Source organism: Ammodytes marinus (genome assembly GCF_949987685.1).
Source record: "Ammodytes marinus genome assembly, chromosome: 24".
NCBI lineage: Eukaryota > Metazoa > Chordata > Actinopteri > Uranoscopiformes > Ammodytidae > Ammodytes > Ammodytes marinus.
Genome location: NC_137228.1, coordinates 6,300,144 through 6,314,903, shown reverse-complemented (window position 1 = coordinate 6,314,903; position 14,760 = coordinate 6,300,144). Strand labels below are relative to the sequence as shown.

Below are 14,760 nucleotides of genomic sequence, written 5' to 3'. Positions count from 1 at the left end.
ACTTGTGAATAAAAACTTCCCACACGAGGCGAAAAATTGTAGGTTAAAAATGGATTTTACTTGTTTGTTAATAATACAGTTGATTCTCCCATTGTCCTCCACATGAAATCTAAATCGCTTTGTCAGCACGAGGACTTAAGCTTCACCACACCCAACACATCTGTCGTTAAGATGCTCGCGCCACACATTAGCATGTTCAACACATGCAGATCCATGCTAATGTATGCTAATTGGACACTGATTATCATTACACCTAATGGTCTTCCAAGATACTGTCCCCCACTGCGGCAATCACTCAATTTTAAAGCTCTGTTAATGCAGAAGCAAAAGTCAGTTCAAACTGTAGATACACTTGAGGCGCTCCCTCCCCCCCACCCCCCACCAGTCATAATGGACTATTCCAGGTCTGTTGTCTTAGTCCAGTCCATTGGCCCAGTCTATGTCCTTGAAAGGGTCGTTGTTGGCTTTGCTGCCATCAGGGAACCAATCAGTAGTTGTTAACTCTGTCTTAATTGGTGTCATTGTGTCTGAAGTCCTTTGAACATAAGTAACTGACTGGCTGACGAGTGAAAATCTGAGTTATTTTACCACAGATGAAATGGTTTGAGCTTGAAAGCAATAGTTGAACATTTTGGTTGGATACGCTTATTGTCTTATTGTAAGATGAGTAAATCAAGACAACTCTAATGGCTACTTGTGCTGTTTGTTCATTATGTAGCTGGAGCTAGCATAGCATTTATACATATAAAACAAAGTCCACTGCATTTTTCTTAGTGTGGATCTTTAATGGTTCATGGTGTAGTAGGTTGGCACCAATTTATCCCTACTGCAATCATTTTGAGATATTAGATGACTTACGGTAAAAAAAAAAAAAAGTCCACATAGAGCAAACAAACCCCACTGGACTTCATTGTTTCACATGTTTTTTTAAACAAAAGCCTGATATTAAACATCAGTATAAAAAATATATATGGACGAAAACAAATACTGCTAAAAATAAATGTAGTTGGTTTAACACTGAAAGCCCTCTATGTGAAGGGAGGCGTAGGATGATTCCAAGAAACAAAGAGAAACTAATTCAGAAGAGAGAAGACAAGTAATGAGTTAAAAAAGGGGGAGAGTGGAGGAGTGAGAGGTAAAGGGTGGATGTGAGATCCTGCTGAGAAGCTTCTGCTGCCACGCTGGTTAACACCCGCCCACCTATCTAACATGATACATTACAGGCTTTCTACTATCTAGCAGAGGAAGTCACACTCATTTCACCTTCTTCAAGCTTTTTTTGTGATATTAAACCAAAAAAAAAACATTTCCTTGGTCAGTTATAACAATCCCATTTTTCATAATTTAAAAAAAATTCTATCCTATAATTGTCTTAGTTAATATAGGCCTCTAAAAACTGTTTACATACAAGGGACAAATCAATCATCAAAGCACAGAAATGTTGCACATTGTGACATAAAATGGGGAGGACAGACGTATTAAATAAAAAAAAATTGAAACAAATCGCAGTAATACCTTGTGTATGTGAGCTCCAATGACACTACCCCCATGTAAACCCTGTAACAAAGCTTCTCAAATCAAATCTTTTCTTTAGTCTTATCACAAAACCCTTGGATATAAATTCAATCAGTCCAGAATCAATTGAAAAATATATACTAGATGTTATATAGGGGGGAGCAGGGTCCATAAAGTCCCAGTGTGAATTGATGGTGGTAGCGGGCGCCATTATAACCTAACCTGAAGGCACAGAGAGCAGGTGGGCTCTTGTCCTTTTTCTATCTATTTTTTTTTTCTTTTTCTTGGGCACCAGTGATTTTGCCCACCAGCCAATGACATGTGAGGCCGCTTGTCTTCCCCAGCGAGAGACGCTCTGTTCCAGCAAGGCCATTCAAGGTCGACACCAGTTATGCAGACTACACACGTCTTGCACTTCTCCAAATGAATTGCATTATAATTATACTATAATTAAGCCTGGAACATTGGTTCACAATCTTTCCCACCCAATTAAATCACTTCAGTCCAGTCATGTCCAAACCTTTTTCAGTGGCCAAAAAAATTCACATTAAAGTAGCAATTTTTTTTGCCCGAGACAGAATAACTTATACACAAGCATTGGTTACTAACAACTCATACTAAGAGTGCCACTGTGCTTACTTTCTTGGTCATGATTACCTCTATTTGTTTTTTCCTTTAGTAAAGTTGGTGGTATCAATCACTCCCTCTCTTATAAGTGAAAGCTTCAGGATGCTTTAGCAACAGTTGTACAACATATTTATTCCACAGTCCTGCTTAAGATGCCCCATCTAAATATTAGAATTTAAAAGTGGAGTCCGTGATCCGGGAGAACGCTTGTTGTCAAATCCCTTTTTTGTCAGAATCAGTGGATATCGTCTCACGATCCACTACCTGTGTCATTAATCTGGTGTTAATACACAGCCTAAGCTCTGTAAACAAAGGGTATGCAAACAAAGGGGGCCAACCGTAGCTAGCAACATGCCTGTTCACAGAGCCTAGGCTGTGTATTAACACTACATGTTCTTTTAGTGGGCATACAGTATGGACAGGTAGCGGATCGTGAGGAGATATTCACAGATTTCACTGACGCCACCTTTTAAAGGCAGTTGCAGCCTTTGTTAAACTTCACTTTTGAGTTTGTTAATTGGGGGACACCTACCGAGTCTGAAAAAGGCAAAAGAAAAGCACTTACCCAGACAGAACAGAGGGGGGGGGGGGGGGGGAAGGGGAGGGGTTCAGCATGTGGTTTGATGTGCTGGCTATCCCATTCCCAGGAGAACAATGTCTGTATCATTAAGAGGACATCCTCCCCGCACCCTCACCCACAGAATGTAAATCAAGCCCCGGTCAACGGGAAAAATTTATATTCCAAAGTAATCCTTATCATTTATTTATGTGTGCTTTTCATGCGTGCAGGAGTGTGTGTGTCTCTTTAATGTTTTAAGTGTGTGTGTGTGTGTGTGTGTGTGTGTGTGTGTGTGTGTGTGTGTGTGTGTGTGCCAGGCGGACGTGTGTCGAGCAGATTGCGTATTGTCATGTTAATGCGGAGGTACAAATTAAACCCAGACCTCTCAGGGTTTATTGAATTTAATGGATTCTGCTCACAGCTATGTTGTTTGATTGTGTATTCTGTGTGGAGGGTTATTGGTGGCACATAAACATGCAGCCATACTTATTGGCTGAATTCTGATTAATCTGCTCTTTTATTGCATTTTATTTTATCATCAGTAGGAGTGTGTAGTGTGGTTTTAAATATGGTTTGGAGTGAAAATTGGAAAGAGCTAATTTTTTTGGAACCTGGCTGTCTTTCATCAACATCGCAGCAGGTGGTGTGTTTGTGTGTGTGTGCGTGCGTTGATGTGTGTGTGTGTATCTGTGCGTGTGTGTCTGTGTGTGTCTGTGCGCGCCAAAAATAAATGACTGGAAGAGCGTAGCGGTGCTGCGGCACTATCGACACTTTCCGGAGACTCCTTCCTATTTCTCTCTCTTAGCAGCACACACACACACACACACACACACACACACACACACACACACACACACACACACACACACACACACACACACACACACACACACACACACACACACACACACACACACACACACACACACACACACACACACACACACACACACACACACACACACACACACACACACACACACACACAGTCTCTCTCTCTCTCTGTCACATCACTTTTGCTTGCATTCCGTTATGCGCTCTCTCTCCTTTTCCCTCCATCTCTCCCTGTGCGTTTTCCAAGGAGACTGGTCTCCATGGGAACGCGGCACACAGGCATTTTTTCATGACTATGATATATGTGCTCCTCAGTGTGTGACGTGCACATCTCCTCATCGGCTAGATTACATCAACGTAGTGTTTCCTTTTATACTGATGTTATCAAAGCACTGTTGTTGTCTGTTTAAGCAATATAACAATAATAATAAGTGTATGTGTTAGAATGTCCCTCCAAAAATGGGTAAAACATAATAAGCCTATAAATGAAGATGTAATGAACCTTGCATTAGCTATATCATAGCTCATGACAAACTTCTATTAGGATAATATCAGAAATCAAGGAAAAAAATCCTTAAAACGTCTTGAAAATTCAATTCGTCATGTCGCGCTACAGATTTTACGAGCTTGTCACACAGCTGTGTGTGTGTGTGTGTGTGTGTGTGTGTGTGTGTGTGTGTGTGTGTGTGTGTGTGTGTGTGTGTGTGTGTGTGTGTGTGTGTGTGTGTGTGTGTGTGTGTGTGTGTGTGTGTGTGTTTATGTGTGTACTTGTCAGCCCACATGGATTTATGCTGCCTAACAGGGTGGAGCAAATCACCTCAGGGTTAGAGGAAGCCATAAGCAATCTAAGGCTTTCAGTCTGAGTGGTCTCTCGTGGCAGCTTGTCTGTGTAAAGGAGATTCTACGCCTTTGAAAAACCTGTCTGTGTGGAGGTGGAGAGACAGACAGACACAAAGTGGGGTTACTCCCACAGTCACAGGGGCAGTGTGTGTGTGTGTACTCACCGCTCTATGGATGAGAGGCGACACAAGGGAGTGTGAGGAAATGAAAATTTCATGGTTGGTTGATGGTTGCATTAGTGAGACAGGTGCTACACAAGTTGGCTTGTTTTTCGTGCATTTGTTGAAATTGATAGGATTTATTTCATTCCAAATGTCACTATAAATGTTTACGGATTTTTCTTCTTAGCTGGTGCTGCTACATGGTATTTTGTCAGCAGCACACATTGTATAAAGAAATACAGTGAACTACACAGGAATGCATTATATTCAAATTAAATGGTCTCCAAAAACTGATAAATAAAAATGAGCCTGGTTAAAGTAAGGCTTGCAAAGGACGATATAAGAAAAGGATATTTTTGGTTACTTGATACTTTCCAGACCAATTAAAAAGTGTTATTTTAAAATGAATGCATAGAAGTGGACGAAGCAGGCAGCTATATTAAAATAGCTTTGTTGATTCTAAACACATTTAAATCTATATTTTCCTCTCTGTCTCAGGGTTCATTTCCAGGGAACTTAAACTTGGTGCTGGTGTTGCGTCCCACTACTCTGCTCCAGCGCACTCTGTCAGACTTCCTGTTCAAGTTCAACAAGGATGAGTTCAAAATGAAGGTGTGTATAAGACGCGTATGTGTGTGTATGCGACTGTGTGTGTGCATGTGTCTGTCCCATATATACTGAATATACTGAATGAATATTTGCTGAGTCTGAGCTGTGTGTGTGTGTGTGTGTGTGTGTGTGTGTGTGTGTGTGTGTGTGTGTGTGTGTGTGTGTGTGTGTGTGTGTGTGTGTGTGTGTGTCATGTCAGGTGGTGATGCTGAGTTCGGTGACTGAGCTCCACGCCTATATTGACCCGGTACAACTGACCACGGAGCTGGGGGGCACGCAGGAGTACTGCCATGACAGCTGGATCTCACACCGCACGGTATGTACACACAGGCGCGCGCACACACACACACACACACACACACACACACACACACACACACACACACACACACACACACACACACACACACACACACACACACACTATATACTATACACTACACTATAATACATTTTAAAACTGGAAGATAGACAGACAGACGGATAGACAGATAAAAAGTAAAGTCAAATAAATCAAATCAAATGAGAGAATCAGATCAAATAGAATTGAATTAGTAGTGTGTGTGTTTACTGGCGTGTACATATTTCAGCATCATTTCACCTGTGTTCTATCCCCTTCTTGTATTGCCTGGTAACGTGTCTCTTTCTCTAGGCGATCGAAGCGTTTGCCCTCATGGTAAAGACCACGGCTCAGACCCTTCAGGCCTTTGGCACGGAGCTGGCAGAGACAGAGCTCCCCAACGACGCTGAGGCCACCACCAACCTGCTCCACACACACACTCTCAACAAGGACAGAATGAAGGTCAGATATGCTCTGCTTTCTTATTCCAATCTGTATAATATATCACCCCCTTTTTCATCACATAGGTATTTTGCGAAAAGGCAGGTTTATGGTTATTTGGGGGTGATCAGACTTTCCAGAGACTCACAGCTGCTTTTGTAGTGTGTGGTATGAAATAATGTCTTTGGGGCACCGGTAGAGCATGTACTATTTTATGAAAAGGTCCTTGTTCGCAGCAGACAGTGTTGGACTTTCAGCCCGGGCTGTTTATTACATGTCTTCACCCTCTCTCTACCCATTTCAACTCTCAGCTAAAATCTATCCGATAGGGGTGCGCTCGTGGCAGTAGACCACGGGTTTCGAATCTGGCCCGGGCCGTTCTCTGCATGTCATTCCCCTCTCTGCCCCATTTCAACTCTGACTTTCCAACCTCTCTTATAAAGCATAAAAATGCAGCAAAACATCTTTAAAAAATAAATAAAAAAATCTATCCAATAAAGGTGAAAACACCCCAAAAATGTATTTAAAAAACATAAATGATTGTGTGTTTTGATTTCCAGGAGGACCTGCAGGTGGCGCTGTCTCAAGGTGGACGTCTGCTGGAGTGCATCAACGAGCCTCTACAGACAGACCTGGAGTACAGCATGACCTATGATGAACTGGAGAACCTAGCTACTGTACAGAGGTAGATAAACAAGGCTGTATGAGTAAATTAGGAGGTTTTCACCTGAGTGCACACATCCAACTCTTCACACTCCCTTTCCCCTCAGACTCCTGGGTCAGCTGGACGAGACGGAGACGGCGTTTGACGACTTCTGGGAGCGCCACCGCACCAAGCTGGAGCAGTGTCTGCAGTACCGCCATTTTGAGCAGTGCTTCCGTGAAGTGGGTGGAGTTTCAGATATGAACAGCCATAGATGTTCCTCTAAATAGACTAGAAGTTACCTTATTGTATCATGGAAGTGTACAAAAGTAATACTAGTGTGTTCACAAGAACTTTTATTTTGGTAATTTGTTTTTTTCGTAAGCATTAAGTCTCCAATATTTCCACAGCATATATCATAGCTACTGTGTGTGCTTACCATCTTTACACAAATGATATAAATCTAGAAAATTACACATTACAATAAAACATTTTAAATTAAAGTTGCTCCCCCTTTGGACAAAAGCGGTGGTGTTTTTACTATGCCAGCTGTTGTTCCTAGGTGAGTGTATTCATGACAAAAAAGGCAATAAGAAAAATGATATAGAAATAGAATTATTTGCACTGATGGTCTTGTTTGCTGTTAAATGTCATTCATGATTATCAGAGGAAAAATTTGACTGTTTCAGAAATATTTAAAAGTCGCTCGTAGCACCTTTTTAATTATCAAATTAGACTAAATTAACCTTTTTGGACTGTTGAAAATGATGAACTGAATGTCAGGTAACGTGTTGACAATATAAGACAATGTGTGTCTTTAGGTGCGCGCCCATCTCGATGTGATATCAGAGCGGTTATCAGGTTTCTCTGAGGTCAGCGTCAGCCCCGCCCACGCCGAACACGTCCTCCGAGAGCTCAGCGGCCACGAGGACAAGGCCTGTGTAAGACACACACACACACACACACACACACACACACACACACACACACACACACACACACACACACACACACACACACACGCACACACACACAATCCTGATTCCCCCTGCAGCACACGTTTTACAGGAAAGCACATACTCAACACTTTCACCTTAATACATCCTTGAAGCAAGATGGCTGACCATACCATCAATCCCATACCTTATTCTATCCCTCACTCTTTGGTTATAAGTAATCATTGCCCCTTAGTTTAAACTTTAAATGTTGAAATACTGATGTCTTTAAACTCCAAAGAGGTTGACTCATTTGTACAAAGCAGGTGACCCACTCCAACAATAGAGGAGTATGAGAGAGGTTTGATTTCTTGTCAGCCTTTGATTGATGATGTGTCCACTGCATTTTGAGCTGACACAGCCAGTTTCCTAAAAGTGTATCCCATCATTACGAAGAGACATCCACCATTGTTTTTTCCTTCTCCTTCTATAGGATGTCCTGGACCGTGCCCTGTCCCTGGCAGGAGAAGGGGACCGGCTGATAGTGAGTTCCCACTATGCAGAGGACTCCATCAGGCCCAAATGTGGAGAGCTGAGGGCCGTGTGTGAGGAAATAGGCTCCTCACTCAGGACCAAGAAGAGCTTCCTACTGCGGGCCATGGAGCTGCACCATGCTCTGGAGAAGGTAGGGGATGGATGGATGGATGGGTGGATGGGTAGATGGATAGATAGGGACTTTGATTTAATTTATTGCAGCAACAAATAAAAAAAAAACAATGCCTTCATACCTTACTCATTAGTCTGTTAACCTGCCAAACACTACTTTTCGATTGTGTTAAACAACTATATTGTATTAACATTCAAGTCATTTCAATTGCAGACATTCTACATCACTGTCATTGTTTCTATTTTCAAAATGGTTTTTATTAATTCATTTATTTTGATTGTTTAGGGCTTTTTGTAAATAATTTAATGTTATTTATGTCTTTGTATCATTTATGTAATGTTTTAAATGATCTAGCTCTTGTTGTGGGACTGCTTTTACATTCCTTTTTAATGAGGGTCACTCCACAATGATCTCTCAAGTATAAATTAAGTTTGATTGATTGATTGATTGATTGATTGATTGATTGATCTGATTTGGGTCAACCCCTTCAGGCATCTCGGTGGTGTGAGGAGGGCATCTTCCTATTGGCCAGCCAGCCGGTGGACCGCTGTCAATCACAGGACGGAGCTGAGGCCGCACTGCAAGAACTAGAGCGCTACCTGGACACAGCCACACTACACACACTCACAGACCGCAGCGCCATCTGCTGCCAGTACGAGGCAGTGCTCACCACTCAACTCAGGGTCAGTCAGTGGCAAGGGGGATTTAACCCATTGATAGATATAGAGACTTCCTGACAATTTAATAAATTTTTCAAGGCAAAACACTGCATGTGAATAGGGTAACGTTTTTAACCTATAAATATCATCATGACACTTTGACTGTTGATTACTGACATTACAACAATTAGTGTTTGTGTTAAAAAATAATCTGAAATGTTTGACTAAATATGCAAATTTTGCCAATATCTAACTTATTATGCTGACATCTCTTTGAAAAGCAAACATCTAGATGTTGGATGAAGCCAGATGTATCCTTAATTCATTTTTACTACATATATTGGGTGTCCACAGTTTTTACAGAACAGATTTTGGATAAAAAAAAATGTGTTGGTAATTTATAAATGAAATAATATTATGTACAGGTCTTTAAAAATACATTTTCTGCATTTTTTTTTTAGGTCTAAAATGTCTCCTAAATATCTGTGCTTGTGTTGACTCTTCCTCAGGAGCAGGTAGACAGAGTGTTCCAGAAGCAGAGCTCGGTGCAGGAGATGTTTGAGAAGAGACGCGTCAGTCTGAAGAAACTAGCCGCCAAGCAGACCAGACCGGTCCAACCTGTAGCACCCAGACCTGAAGTCAAGTCTCCCCTCAACTCTCCCAGTAAGACACCACCAATACACAGATATGAGGAATTTTTATTTTTATTAACAATGTGTTTATTGAGTTTTATTTTACAAAGGAACTGATAAAAAAAGGTTTAAAAGGAAAGAAAATAATTACTTATAAATAGTAAAAGAAGTTTGTATATATATTTATAAATTCCCAATATTGATTTTATATTATATTATAACATTATTATATTATATTATAATATAATATTTATTATTTTGTGGTATACCTATACATACATAGCATCATTTATATATAGGCCTACACTGATTTAATAAAATTTAAAAATATGTATGGTTTGTTTGTGTTAAAACAGGATAAAGACATTGTTTTTCTCTCTGTGTCCTTTAGATATACTGAGAAAAGAGAGAAGATACTCAGCGGATAATGTCATCTGCAAAAAGGTAAATGCAAAATTACCGATTTCATATTATATTGTCAAATGCTGCACATATTCACAAAACCCAAAAATCATCACTTTCTTTAGTTTTTAATGTATCGATGATACTAATAAATACAAGGTAATTATTATAAAAGTTTTGTCAAAGCGAAGGGATCTGTATATAAAAAGGAAAATGAGTGTATTCATACTACAGTATGTATGAATATTAATGAGTGTGTGTGTGTGTGTGTGTGTGTGTGTGTGTGTGTGTGTGTCCAGGTGGAGTCTCCTGTACATAACTGTGTCACCAGACATGCGTCCCTGTCAGAGGAAGAGGAGAACCTGGCAGTACTGCGACGGTAAGGGCTCAAAGTCTTCACTAGCTTAATGGATATACTCAATCACCACTTGACACTACAGAGACTCAGTGTGTGTTTCGTTTCTCTGTGTTCCAGACACGTAATGAACGAACTGTTAGAGACGGAGCGAGCGTACGTGGAGGAGCTACTGTGTGTGCTCGAGGTGAGCCATTGTCACGTCTAAATATGGGACAAAAAATGAAGAATGGCAAATTAAAACCATTTAACAATCGCCTGGTTTGTGTTGTTAATTCAGAAAATGCACGTCTTCTCTACACCGTATACATATTTCTATATATGATCACGTTTGTTAAATTATTCTTACTATTGTTAATCTCCAGGGCTATGCGTCAGAGATGGACAACCCATCCATGGTTCCCCTCATCCCCAGTGCTCTGCTCTGCAAGAAAGATGTCCTCTTCGGCAACATGACGGAGATCTACCAGTTTCACAAGAGGTAAGAGAAGCTTCTATTCAACAGGGTTTGCTCAGCCTGGCAAGGATTGGCAATCAGACAATTTCATTTTTAGACTGTTGGTTATGTCTTTCAGTGTTTTCAAATGTGTTTTTCTGCATTAAAATGTCAAACGCAGATTATTGTGCTTTCCATAAGTGAATACACAAGTCTTATATTATACACAGACACATCAATTCCTCGATTACTTTTCATTAATGATGGTATTAAAGTCCTTCTATGTTTTAATGAAAGAAACTGTAGAGTCTCTGAATACAAAGAGTTCTGTCTCTTTTCACTGCTTTATGTTAGACTGGGTTGTCTTTTTAGGGAAATTATCTGTAAATGAAACCAGCTTGGGGTATTAAAAAAAATAAGTAAATAGAGAGCTGGGTAGTTTTTTAGCTCTAAGATGTGTTCTTCTTCCATATATATTTTTGGAAAGTTGAATGTTTTTTTTGATCAGTGTGATAATTCACTCACACACACATTTACATACATTGTCTGATATTATGCAAGATTGTTTTTTTTTACCAGCTCTTTACATGTTGCGTCGTTTGTCAACAGGACGTTTCTAAAGGAACTTGAAGCGTACACAGACTGCCCTGAGCTAGTGGGTCGCTGCTTTCTAGAGAGGGTAAGCTTTTATACTTCCTACATTACTTCTGGTCTGGACATACAGTAACTCGAAAAATTTTAATATCGTGCAAAAGTTAATTTATTTCAGTAATTCAACTTAAAAGGTGAAAATAATATATTATATAGACTCATAACATGCAAAGTGAGATATTTCAAGCCTTTATTTGTTATACTTTTGATTAATATGGTTTACAGCTTATGAAAACCCCAAATTCAAAATCTCAGAACATTTGAATATTTCATGAAATAAATAAAAAAGGGATTTTAAATACAGAAATGTCTGCCCTTTATAAAGTACAATAATGCATATGTACTCAGTACTGGGTTTGGGCCCGTTTTGCATGAATTCTTGCCTCAATTCCAATACATTTTCTATGATATTCTGATAATATGAGTATCACCTGTATGTATAATAAAAAAAACTCTAATATCTCACTCATCTGTTGTTTATTCAGATGAAGGACCTCCAGATCTACGAGGCTTACTGCCAGAACAAACCTCGCTCCGAGAGCCTATGGAGACAGTGCTCCGACTGTGCCTTCTTCCAGGTTAACCTCTCAGTCTCATCAACAGTCCCTTACTGTTTAACATGACTTATAATAGGACGACAAACTAACTCAAGTATCTTCATTTTTTTTTTGCTTGAACCAGGAGTGCCAGAAGAAGCTGGAACACAAACTGGGTCTGGACTCCTACCTCCTCAAGCCCGTCCAGAGAATCACCAAGTACCAACTTCTGCTTAAGGTCAGACACCGCACGCAAAAAAAAAATCAAAAGCACTGGTGAATTGTTTCCTTGTTGAGATTTTTGTCTATTTTGCTTCCATACCATGTCTTACTCATACTAGTATAAATCATAAGTCCGAAACGTACATTTATTTAGGTTTTTTTTAAAAAAGAGATGCAGATGTACCCATAATTAGTTGGATAATGCCAAATTTGCTAAAGTAATCAACTGGCAAACTTTCATGACGTTTATAAGTTAGGAATCTCACTCTTTTCACCTGTAGTCTCAGATACTTTGTCTAGTGTATATCCTGTGTGCTTTTCATTTCATACAGAGAAGACTCATGTGTTCTCCACTTGTTTTCTGCAGGAGTTGTTGAAGTACAGTAAGGGCTGTGACGGGTGTGAGGACCTACAGGAGGCGCTCTCATCCATCCTGGGCATCCTGAAAGCTGTCAACGACTCCATGCACCTCATCGCAATCACAGGATACGAGGTCAGAGAAATAGATCCGTTTCATTTTTACCTTTTAGAGAGACTCACTCTGGAAAAATAAAAACCATAGTCCTGTTTTTCAAGATCTCTGGTTAATTTCTTGAAAAAAAAATCGTCTCCAGAGGTCATCAATCATCCTTATATATTTGTTATTATTATTAGTATTATTTTCAATGTATCAGTGAATACAGTATGTGTTATACTGTATATGATTGTATGCACTGTATGTATGCATGGGATATGACACGGTGTAGCCTACTGTTCTAATGGTGATTGCTGATTAGTAAACTATCTCCCTTATTAAAAAAAAAGATGATGGACAAAAAGTAAAAAAATATATTCTCTCAGTAGAAGCTTTAGAGCATTGCATTGTATATATTGTGTGGGTGTGTGTGTGTGTGTAGGTGTCTTCTGTGTGTCTGTTTGTGTGTTTGTTATTTGTACCAATATTTTCAAACTTTCAAATTTGTAATGTATATTTTCTCCCTTCCTTAGGGTAACCTGTCTGAGCTGGGTCGGTTGATGATGCAGGGCTCGTTCAGTGTGTGGACGGAGCACAAGAAGGGCCACGCCAAGGTCAAGGACCTGGCGCGCTTCAAGCCCATGCAGAGGCACCTCTTCCTGCACCAGAAGGCTCTGCTCTTCTGCAAGCGCCGCGAGGAGAGCGGGGAGGGCTACGAGAAAGCTCCCTCATACAGCTTCAAGCACTCGCTAAGTGTAAGCTCAAAAGACCATTCAGATATTGATTGATTGATTACATTTATTTCAAACATATTAAAATACAAAACCAAATGAAAAGCACGAAAATACAAAAAATAAAAATAATAATAATAATATGTTCAAATTATTTCACAAATAGATGCACACAGTTGATATTTTTATTAAAGGTGCAGTTAGCGATTCTGGTGAACGCTCGTTGTCACTCAGTGAATATCTCACTCAAGATCCTGTCCATACTGTTTGTGCGCAGGGAAAAAAAATCTTGTGTTCATAATAAACAGCTTATGCTCTGTAAACGGGCATGTTACTAGCTACAATGGGCCCCTTTTGTTTACGTTGTTAACATAGCCTTTTGCAGAGTCTAGGGCTGTTTATTAACACTGGATTCTTTTTTAGCACACACACGGTACGGACAGGTAGTGGATCTTGAGGAGATATTCACAGATTTTGAGGAGAAGGGATTTTCACATCAAGTATTCTCCAGAATCACTGACTACACCTTTAAGGCCTGACTGTGTTTGAACATGTTTTTCTCTCTCTCATTCAGATGAGTGCGGTGGGCATCACGGAGAGCGCTAAAGGCGACAACAAGAAGTTTGAGATTTGGTGCAACTCCCGAGACGAGGTCTTTATAGTGCAGGTAAAGGTCACTCCAGCCAGGTCTCCATCTAGATGTGAAGGGAACCTTTGGATGGTTTGCAAAGAAAATCAAACCAAGTGGTTAAAGCTGATAGACTCCACTAGTTTGGTCGGAAGATGGCGCTATTGGGCAACGCACCGTAACATGGCTGTATGTGACAGGAATTAGTATCAGTTAGTATTGTCCATTTTTATGCTATCCGGAGACTAAGACATTATGTAGACATTATAATGCAATACAGCAAAGTTGAAACAGCTGTTCAGAGTGTCCAATGTTCACTCGACATAACCTCTATGACAAATTTGTTTTCAACTTCTGTTTTGAGCATTAAGGTTTTTTTCGCACAAGTCAAAAACCACCAGCAGCGAATTTAAAAACGTATTTTTTTTCAAATTAGAGGATTATAAAAAATGTATTCTGGCTTTTCCATCAATGCTATTGTCTCATTGTCTACATTCAGGCTCCAACCCCAGAGATCAAAACGTCCTGGGTGAACGAGATCCGCAAAGTTCTGACCCAGCAGCTCAAAGCCTGCAGAGGTACGCTGGTACACACACTCCTCTTTACTCTGGTCCGTTGCACTACATTCCTGCTTTTGACTATGGTTAACTTGTGTGTATGTTTTCAGATGCAATTCAGCAGAAGAGCTCCGACTCTATGTCCCCGAGTCCTACCAGCAACAACACCTCCATCTGCCTCAGGTTAGCGTCCAGACATTTGTTTATTTGTTTGTGTATTATTTATTTTATTTGATGTATTAAATAATTTTTATTTTTATTTTAAAGGTGCTACAGGGAACTTTAAAATGTTTCTGAAACAGTCAAATTTTTCCCTCTGATGATCA

The 14,760-nt window shown here is 40.0% G+C and overlaps 1 protein-coding gene across 1 annotated transcript in view; it reads left to right on the top strand.

Moving 5' to 3' along the window:
• The window catches only part of mcf2la (mcf.2 cell line derived transforming sequence-like a), a gene marked incomplete at both ends in the record, with an annotated part of 37,730 nt that overhangs the window by 18,416 nt on the left and 4,554 nt on the right, over nt 1-14,760 (top strand). The window contains 21 exons of the mRNA XM_080052717.1: nt 5,035-5,148; nt 5,345-5,461; nt 5,798-5,947; nt 6,487-6,611; nt 6,697-6,811; nt 7,391-7,510; nt 7,998-8,189; nt 8,663-8,854; nt 9,340-9,493; nt 9,854-9,906; nt 10,164-10,243; nt 10,340-10,406; nt 10,585-10,700; nt 11,265-11,334; nt 11,792-11,884; nt 11,988-12,080; nt 12,432-12,557; nt 13,052-13,273; nt 13,824-13,916; nt 14,377-14,455; nt 14,545-14,617. Of these exons, the coding sequence (XP_079908843.1) occupies nt 5,035-5,148; nt 5,345-5,461; nt 5,798-5,947; nt 6,487-6,611; nt 6,697-6,811; nt 7,391-7,510; nt 7,998-8,189; nt 8,663-8,854; nt 9,340-9,493; nt 9,854-9,906; nt 10,164-10,243; nt 10,340-10,406; nt 10,585-10,700; nt 11,265-11,334; nt 11,792-11,884; nt 11,988-12,080; nt 12,432-12,557; nt 13,052-13,273; nt 13,824-13,916; nt 14,377-14,455; nt 14,545-14,617 (2,444 nt within the window). The remainder of the gene's footprint in view (nt 1-5,034; nt 5,149-5,344; nt 5,462-5,797; nt 5,948-6,486; nt 6,612-6,696; nt 6,812-7,390; nt 7,511-7,997; nt 8,190-8,662; nt 8,855-9,339; nt 9,494-9,853; nt 9,907-10,163; nt 10,244-10,339; nt 10,407-10,584; nt 10,701-11,264; nt 11,335-11,791; nt 11,885-11,987; nt 12,081-12,431; nt 12,558-13,051; nt 13,274-13,823; nt 13,917-14,376; nt 14,456-14,544; nt 14,618-14,760) is intronic.